Source organism: Erythrolamprus reginae, chromosome 9, assembly GCF_031021105.1.
Source record: "Erythrolamprus reginae isolate rEryReg1 chromosome 9, rEryReg1.hap1, whole genome shotgun sequence".
Classification (NCBI taxonomy): Eukaryota; Metazoa; Chordata; class Lepidosauria; order Squamata; family Dipsadidae; genus Erythrolamprus; species Erythrolamprus reginae.
In genome coordinates, this window is record NC_091958.1 from 55,665,351 (window position 1) to 55,674,621 (window position 9,271).

General features: G+C 43.4%; 1 protein-coding gene across 2 annotated transcripts; it reads left to right on the forward strand.

The window, feature by feature from the left end:
• The first annotated feature begins 4,779 nt into the window (after positions 1-4,779).
• Positions 4,780-9,138, forward strand: PSMG3 (proteasome assembly chaperone 3). Of its 2 annotated transcripts, none has more exons than XM_070761364.1 (3): positions 4,780-4,916; positions 5,731-5,966; positions 7,677-9,138. In XM_070761364.1, exons 2-3 carry the CDS (start codon positions 5,751-5,753, stop codon positions 7,827-7,829), a joined length of 369 nt encoding a protein of 122 aa, XP_070617465.1. In that variant the 5' UTR covers positions 4,780-4,916; positions 5,731-5,750; the 3' UTR covers positions 7,830-9,138. The 2 variants fall into 2 exon arrangements, with proteins under 2 accessions (XP_070617465.1, XP_070617466.1); XM_070761365.1 differs by having other exon boundaries at positions 4,887-5,392.
• The last annotated feature ends 133 nt before the right edge of the window (positions 9,139-9,271 follow it).

A 9,271-nucleotide genomic window follows, 5' to 3' on the forward strand; every position in this document is an offset into this window, starting at 1 on the left:
TAATGCCGTCATTAATCACCCCGTCAGTAGCTCAGCAGCAACCCCACACCGGGTCTAAAATAATGGCTGAGCAGAAGTCCAGCCAGGCTAACCAACAGACCCTGCTGGACCCCTGCAATTTGGGGGGGGGGAAGGCAGAGGGGAGAAGGAGCAGCAGGGATGGGCTCCTAGGGGCACAGTCAGGTACACAGAACCGGTAGAAAATGTTGGACAGGTATGCAGAACTGGTAGAAAAAAATTGAATTTTTTTTTCTTTTTTTCCCTTCTGGGCTCTGAGTATGTTTTTATTTATTTATTTATTTATTTGTTTGTTTGTTTGTTTGTTTGTTTGTCTGTCTGTCTGTTTAGTTAGTTAGTTAGTTAGTTTGTTTGTTCAATACATAATACAATTGAAGAGAAAGATATGTAATAATGTAAGTAAAGAAAAGAATGGAAGATAAGATATAAAAGTATAGGTGAACATATTTGAAAGGAAGGAAAGATAAATGAGATAAGGAGAGACAGTTGGACAGGGGACGGAAGGCACACTGGTGCACTTATGCACGCCCCTATTGCAGTCAATGAGGTTGAATATATATGATTTTAGAAGAACTGTTTGTGTGTACATGCACTTACAGTTTATATAGTAGATTATATATATATATTTGTTTGCCTGTGTGTTATATGTATGTACACATATGGCATATAGACATAGAATTAAAGTGTATATTTTGGATGTTCAGTAATAGTCAACAGAGAGGGAAATTGTATCTCTTTGAGGCCAGGAGATTAATTATTAGAGGAGTAGATGCTTGGAACAAACTTCCAGCAGACGTGGTTGGTCAATCCACAGGAACTGAATGTAAACATGCCTGGGATAAACATATAGCCATCCTAAGATAAAGTACAGGAAATAGTATAAGGGCAGACTAGGTGGACCAGGAGGTCTTTTTCTGCCGTCAATCTTCTGCGTTTCTATTAATCAGTTAATCATTATCTAGAACTGAACTTTTATAGCAATTCAAGAAAATCGAGCTACTTGCCTAATCTGTTATCAAACTGAACCTTGTTCAGTACAAAATATTAAAATGTTACTGTGCTCCTCAACAAACAATGCTGTCTATCATTTGTCCTTTTGATGGCTATTCAAATAATGTGACTTCATCAACTGAAAAAGAGTCCAAGCACCTATTTGGAAACCTATCTTGGTCGGTAAGCCACTCCCACCCAGTCACATGCCTTTTAAGCCACCCCCTTGGTCACATGATTGTCACGCCATTCCCACCTGGTCACATGGCCAGCAAGCCACACCCACACAATAAGCCACACCTACATGGGGGATTAAATTTACCCACCTTTTGGACCTCAATAGTATTTAGCGCAATATTTTTAAAATGCAAATAATTTTTCTGCGGACAACCAAAGCAGACCAGCAGCAGTCCATGGACCCCTAGTTGGTGACCGCTGGATTAGAATACCTCCAAGGGGGACCCCCAAATGATAGTCCATAGCTAGCTAAGCTTTTGCAAAATAAAATAAGTGCAGAGAAGAGCAACAAAGAGGATTAAGGGGGCAGGAGACTAAAACATATGAAGAACAGTTGCAGGAACTGGGCATGGCTAGTTTAATGAAAAGAAGGACCAGGGGAGACATGAGAACAGTCTTCCAATATCTCAAATATTCTCCAAAGCACCTGAAGGTAGAACAAGAAGCAATGGGTGGAAACTAAACAAGGAGAGAAGCAACTTGGAACTAAGGAGAAATTTCCGAATGGTAGGAACAATTAATCAGTGGAACAGGGTGCCACCAGAAGTTGTGAATGCCCCAACACTGGAAGTTTTAAAGCAGATGTTGGATAACCATCTGTCTGAAGTAGTGTAGGGTTTCCTGCCTAACCAGGGGGGTTGGACTAGAAGACCTCCAAGGTCCCTTCCAATTAACAGAGGGATAGAATCAAGACCATGTGAACTGTTCATACACTTTATAATGTCTTGCTAAGGCCACCCTTGGAAATACTGCAAAATCAATCTGTATCTCTCCCCCCCCAACCCCGTTCCCCCTCCCACAGGGTGACTCAATCTTCCTGCCTCTGAAAGATCAATTTCCCATTAGCACCTATTTTCCCCCCTCCTCAAGCATCATCTCAGCCAAACCAGGGCTAAAGAAAAGGAGGGGGAAAGAAGAGAAGGGTTTGGATTAAAAGAAGCAGGACTCCCCGATTCAGGGGGGAGGAAGACCCCTCCCCATATCTGGCCTTCCTGAATGGAACCCTCCGTTTTAGCTGGAGCTCAGAAAGGGATGTGGCTAAGATTATATATCTATATCTATATATTCTAATATTCATACACATTTTCATTGTAAATCAGTTATAATCTTATACGGATTAGAAGGAAAAAGTTAAATTACTTGAAAAATATTTGGATTTGTGTTGATGTTTGTTTATATGTTTTAATGTATAAAATTCAATAAAAATTACTTTTTAAAAAAAGAAAGGGATGTGGCTAAGCTTTAAAACTTTTAAAAAGTTTCTGCTGTGCTAAGAGGTCAGTAAGGGGTGTGCATAAGTGCCCCAGCGTGCCTTCTGTCCCCTGTCCTAATGTTTCTCTCTTACTAGTATCATGTATATAAATATTATATCTTTGTATACTAACAATACCTACTTGACATAAGAACAGTTTTTTTCCGAACGCCATCACTCTGCTAAACAAATAATTCCCTCAACACTGTCAGACTTTCTACTAAATCTGCACTTCTATTCTACTAGTTTTTCTCATCATTCCTATCACCCATTTCCTCCCATGTTGACTGTATGACTGTAACTTGTTGCTTATATCCTAAGATTTTTATTAATATTGCTTCTTCATTGCTTATTTGACCCCTATGACAATCATTAAGTGTTGTACCACATGATTCTTGACAAATGTATATTTTATTTTATGTACGCTGAGAGCACATGCACCAAGACAAATTCCTTGTGTGTCCAATCACACTTGGCCAATAAAAAATTCTATTCTATTCTATTGACAAAACAAACATAAATAAAGGTAGATGCGTTCAGCAATGGCAACCTTTTCTATAGACCTCTGCTGCCCTCTAGAGGAATGGCCGTGCCAATGTTCTTCCAGCCTAGTTTCCTCAATGGCAACACCCGTCCAGATGTTGAGGGACTTCAACTCCCAGAATTCCTAGTCAGCCTCGCACGGAACTCTGGGAGACGTAGTTCCAAAACAGCCCTAGAAGGCAGCAAAGAAGGAAGGCCGCCTGAACATGGGTGTTTTTTTTCCTCATTTTCATCTTGTGCAAGTTGGCTAAGATTTTTATTTTTATTATTTTTAAATTCAAGGCAACAATGGAATATTTTGCAAGCATTTTCCCAGCTGGAGGCAAATGCTTCTCGGGAATTTTCTGTGTGATCACTTCTTGAGTTGGGCATTATTTGTGCTTTTTGGTTATCTTTTGGTAGGACTTATTTCTGTTCGAAACGACTCCCTCTAGGTTTTGCATTCATTGATGTCTTTCTTGAAAGCACCGTGGCTCCCTCCCTCCCCCCCTCCAATCCATCACCCTGCAAATAAATCATATGAAAATTAAAGGTCTTGCGGTTTTCAGGAAAGAAAATAAAGGCCATTAATCTACCCGACATGCCTCCGAGTATGAATCAGGGCCCCTTAAATCAATGCGGTTTAAATTAACATTTGCTATATTGGGCGAATCGGCCGCATTAATTAGGAACATTTTGATCAACTATAAAAAAAGATGTTGCCAATTAATCACGGGGTCCATGTATTAAAAGTGGCCCCCCCTTTAATGCATGATTTGGGGGCTGGGGTGTTAGAACAGGGTTGGATTGAATGGTTCTGTTTTGAGCCTGGGTGGCGCAGTGGTTAGAGGGCAGCACTGCAGGCTGTTTCTGCTGGTCACCGGCTGCCAGCAGTTTGGCAGATCGAATCTCAGAAGGCTCCAGGTTGACTCAGACTTCCATCCTTCCTTCCTTCCTTCTTTCCTACCTCTTGTCTTTCTTCTTTCTTTCCTCCCTCACTATTTCTTTCTTTCCTCCCTTCCTTCGTTTCTCTTTTCATTCTTTTCTCCCTCCCTCCCCTCACTCTTTCTTTCTTTCTTCCCTCCCTTTCCCTTCCTTCCTTTCTTTTTCCCTTCTTTCTTTCCTCCCTCCCTCACTATTTCTTCCTCTTTCTTTCTTTCCTTCCTTTTTCCCTTTTCTTTCTTTCCTCCCTCCCTCTTGTCTTCCTTCCTTCCTTACTTTTCTTTCTTTCTTTCCTTTCCTCCCTCCCTTTCCCTTCCTTCCTTTTTCCCTTCTTTCTTTCCTCCCTCCCTCACTATTTCTTTCTCTTTCTTTCTTTCTTTCTTTCCCTTCCTTTTTCCCTTTTTTCTTTCCTCCCTCCCTCGTTTTCCTTCCTTCCTTCCTTACTGACTTTTCTTTCTTTCTTTTCTTTCTTTCCTCCCTCCCTCCCTTTCCCTTCCTTTCTTTTTCCCTTTTCTTTCTTCCCTCCCTCCCTCATTATTTCTTTTTCTTTCTTTCTTTCTTTCCTTCCCTTCCTTCCCTTTTCCCTTTTCTTTCTTCCCTCCCTCCCTCTTGTCTTCCTTCCTTACTTCCTTTTCTTTCGTTGAGTTTTATGTCGCCCAACTAGGGACTCCGGGCAGCTAAAACTGGACCCTTCTTTGGAACTCAGTCTTGCAAGAAGGCCCCCCCGGCCGGGGCAGCCAGGCGGCCGAAAGCGTCCCGCTTGCCTTCCACCCAGCCACCGCTTCCATCGGGCCGCGCGCACGGAGCCCAGCAGGGGAGGCGCTCTGCACGAGCCCAGAGACTCCGGGCAAGCGCTCCGCCCAGCTCGACGCTCCGCCCGGGAGGAGGAGGGAGGCGCGCAGAAGCGGCGCAGGCCGGCGGAGGCGGAGAGAAGCGGCGCTTGGAAAGAAAGCAGGCGAGCAGCAAAGCAAGCAAGCGCGGGGCTCGGTCGCAGGAGCCGGGCTGCGAGGGGAGGTTGGGTTCCAGGTCCGGAGAACCGAACCCAGCCGAGCCAGGAGCTTTTGGAGAGGCGCAATTGCACCCGCGCGCCTCGTGCGCGCAAAGGCGGCCGGCTGGAGAGGCGGAGGCCGGGCGGGCGCTGCGCCTTCCCTCCTTCTCTTCCCGAGGGTCCTAACGCTTGACCACCCGCCCTCCCATCCCCTTGGACGGCGCGGCTTGGGTGGGCTTGCCTTCCCGGGCCTTTTGGAAGCGCCTCCGCCGCTTCCACCGGAGAGGGCAGCCCGGCGAGCTCCCCCTCCAGGCTTGGGCCGGGCCCGGGTTCCGGGGTGGCGCGGTCGTGTTTCAGGATTCGGGGTCGCGAGCCGAGCCGAGTCCGTTGGACAAGCCTTGCAGGAGACGCGGGGAACGGGAGGTTTAAGCGACAGTGAAAAAGTGATTTGACCTATTCGTTGGTTTTTGGCTTTGTTGGGAAGGGAGGGAGATGGAAATGAGAGGAAGGAAGGAGATGGAGAAGGAAGGAGATGGAGGAACAAACTTCCAGCAGACGTGGTAGATAAATCCACAGTAACTGAATTTAAACATGCCTGGGATAAACATAGATCCACCCCAAGATAAAATACAGGAAATAGTATAAGAGCAGATGAGATGGACCATGAGGTCTTTTTCAGCCATCAATCTTTATGTTTCTATGTTTCTAAGTTGGTTTATTATTATTATTATTATTATTATTATTATTATTATTATTATTATTAACTGATGGTTTCCTTTAGGGCGAGGACCGATCCGTGCTATGGCGACCCATCCCATCCCGCTCTCAAAGCAGACCAGGGAAGTTGTGTGTGGCATCCCGACGGAGGTGGTGTGCTCGGCGTTTGGACCCACAATCCTGGTGGTCGTGACCCAGTATGGGAAAATGGGGACTTTGGTCTCAGTGGAGCCTGAAACCGTCCCGGATGGGATCAGCAGAGCTTTGTGGACCACCAAAGTTCTCCTGGGCAAAGATGAGGTATTCTTCCTCCCATCCTTACCTTAGTTTCACCTCCAAGTACTTACTTTACTTCCTTTATTTTCTTGGGAGTCCACTAGCTCCCTGTGCACTCACAATGCAGAGGTACAGGGTATATTTATATTTATATATTTGTTTTTGTAGATTTTCACGGGTATATGTATGTGGATTGTTCCGAGTTTGGGTTTTTCTCCATGTAATATTTTATAAACATAGAAACATGGAAGATTGACAGCAGAAAAAGACCTCCTGGTCCATCTAGTCTGCCCTTATACTATTTCCTGTATTTTATCTTAGGATGGTCTGACGTTGAGGACTAGCTGTACTGGTAGACCTTTTTTCTCCTCGATCTTCTTTTGAGAAGGCCAAGAAGAGGTGACACAAGTCACAATCATCATCATCATCAACAACATCTTTTAAAGATCAATAATCCAGGGGTAGAAACATAGAAGATTGACGGCAGAGAAAGACTTCCTGGTCCATCTCGTCTGCCCTTATACTATTTCCTGTATTTTATCTTAGGACGGATCTATGTTTATCCCAGGCATGTTTAAATTCAGTTACTGTGGATTGACCAACCACGTCTGCTGGAAGTTTGTTCCAAGCATCTACTCCTCTTTCAGTCAAATAATATTTTCTCATGTTGCTTCTGATCTTTCCCCCAACTGACCTCAGATTGTGTGCCCTTTTATTCTTGGGTTCACTTTCCTATTGAAAACACTTCCCTCCTGAACCTTATTTAACCGTTTAACATATTTAAGTGTTACGATCATGTCGCTATTTTGACTGTCTTTGCAATGTTTCAACGAAATCACATTCACCATCATCAGGCTGAAGTTATTGGCTTTGTGCTGCTTTGAATATAAATATGAATATTCAAAGCAGCACAAAGCCAATAATTTCAACGTCACAAAGACACTCAAAATATTGCACAGGGTAAAACCTGAACTCAGAACAATCTACATACATATACCTGTGAAAATCTACGAAAACGAGACAGCCGTGTGCAGCAGCTGCCAAAAAAGCCAACACAGTTCTAGGCTGCATCAACAGAGGGAGAGAATCAAGATCACGTGAAGGGTTAATACCACTTTATAAGGCCACACGTGGAATACGGCAGTTTTGGTCGCCACGATGCAAAAAGGATGTGGAGACTCTAGAAAGAGTGCAGAGAAGAGCCACAAAGATGATTAGGGGACTGGAGGCTAAAACATATGAAGAACGGTTGCAGGAACTGGGTAGATGTCTAGTTTAATGAAAAGAAGGACCAGGGGAGACAGGATAGCAGCCTTCCAATATCTCAGGGGTTGCCACAAAGAAGGAGTCCACCTATTCTCCAAAGCACCTGAGGGTAGAACAAGAAGCAATGGATGGAAACTGAACAAAGAGATAAGCAATTTAGAACTAAGGAGACATTTCCTGACAGTTAGAACAATTAATCAGTGGAACAGCTTGCCACCAGAAGTTGTGAGTGCTCCAACACTGGAAGTTTTAAGCAGATGTTGGATAACCATTTATCTGAAGGGGTGTAGGGTTTCCTGCCTAAGCAGCGGGTTGGACTAGAGGACCTCCAAGGCCCCTTCCAACTTTGTTGTTATTATTATTATTAGCTTTCTTGATGGCTTATCCAGATGGCCACCACACTGGAGGAGGAGGTGGAGAAAGTGAAGTTGGGGAGAAATGTTCTCTAACCTCTTGGCTTCCTTTCAGCCTCTCGTCCACATCTCCGCCAAGCATCTGGTCACCTCGGTGTCTCAGGAAGCTGGCAACAAGACCGTTCTACTGGCCATGGCTCTGAAGGACAAAAGCATGGAAGGCATCCGAACGTTGAAGGAACTCATCCACCAGTGCCGAGTGTGGTGATGAAGGTCCAGAAGAATTATTTGGATGCCCAAGAGATGTGACTGCGTTTAATTTTGGTTTGGATGCAACCTTGATTTAGTACCTTGGTTTGGATGCAAACTTGGTTGTGTACATTGCTTTGGATGCAAAATTGGTTGTGTACGTTGGTTTGGTTGCAAACTTGGTTGCGTACATTGGTTTGGATGCAAACTTGATTGTGTACATTGCTTTGGTTGCAAACTTGGTTGTGTACATTGGTTTGGATGCAAACTTCTTGTGTACATTGGTTTGGATGCAAACTTGATTGCGTACATTGGTTTGGATGCAAACTTGGTTGCGTACATTGCTTTGGATGCAAACTTGATTGTGTACATTGCTTTGGATGCAAACTTGATTGTGTACATTGCTTTGGATGCAAACTTGATTGTGTACATTGGTTTGGTTGCAAACTTGGTTGCGTACATTGCTTTGGATGTAAACTTGATTGTGTACATTGCTTTGGATGCAAACTTGATTGTGTACATTGGTTTGGATGCAAACTTGATTGTGTACATTGGTTTGGTTGCAAACTTGGTTGTGTACATTGTGTACATTGGTTACCTTCAGACTTGTGGTCTTAAAATAAGTTCTCAAAGGTTAGAGAGAATACCATTTATTCAAGCTAACCTTGTGCTGATGTGATTTACAAATTCGGCCCTTATTTGCTGACAGATTATGACTCCTTTCAATTGTACATACATGCTTCACTAAAGATTACACTTATAAGTGTGCAACATGATTCTGAAAACACAAATGTAAGTGGAAAGCCATGTTAGCAGCAATCTTAAAGTTGCAAAGGTTGGATCCCCTTGGTGTACATGCTGGTTTTTTCTTCTTCTTATTTTGAACCTTGATAATGAGCATTTGTGGGTAAGCTGACACAACAGGTCTTAATTCATTTACATAAACATCCACAAATACCACAACCTGCTGATGTTTGGTGCTGCGCCTACCTAGAAATTAGCCCCAACTAATTTTTACAGCAGGTTTTCCTAGTTAATTGGAATTTTTCTGTGGAAACCCATGGAGTGAAGGCAGGTTTTTCCCAGCTGCAATGTTTCACACACACATATACAAACTTCATTTCCCCCTCTTGCATTTCAGTTTTATAGCACATCGGAAGTAGCTCATATCACAAATTGTATCCGACTATCCTCCTATGGAGGGTTTCCTCTCCATCCTTTCTCAATCCAAAAGCAACCAGAATCAACTCAGAATAACTTTGCTGCCCTCTTCTGAAGCTACAGTTATTTTGTTGGAGTAACACAATAAAGGAATTGCAATATGTTTACGGTGATGTCTGTCTGTCTAATTGGTTCCTTAAAACAGAGGTCTTCAGACATGGCAACTTTTTGAAGGCATAGGTTTTTTTCCTCCAACATAAAATAAAACAATATAGAATTACAAACACTAAAACAATTAAG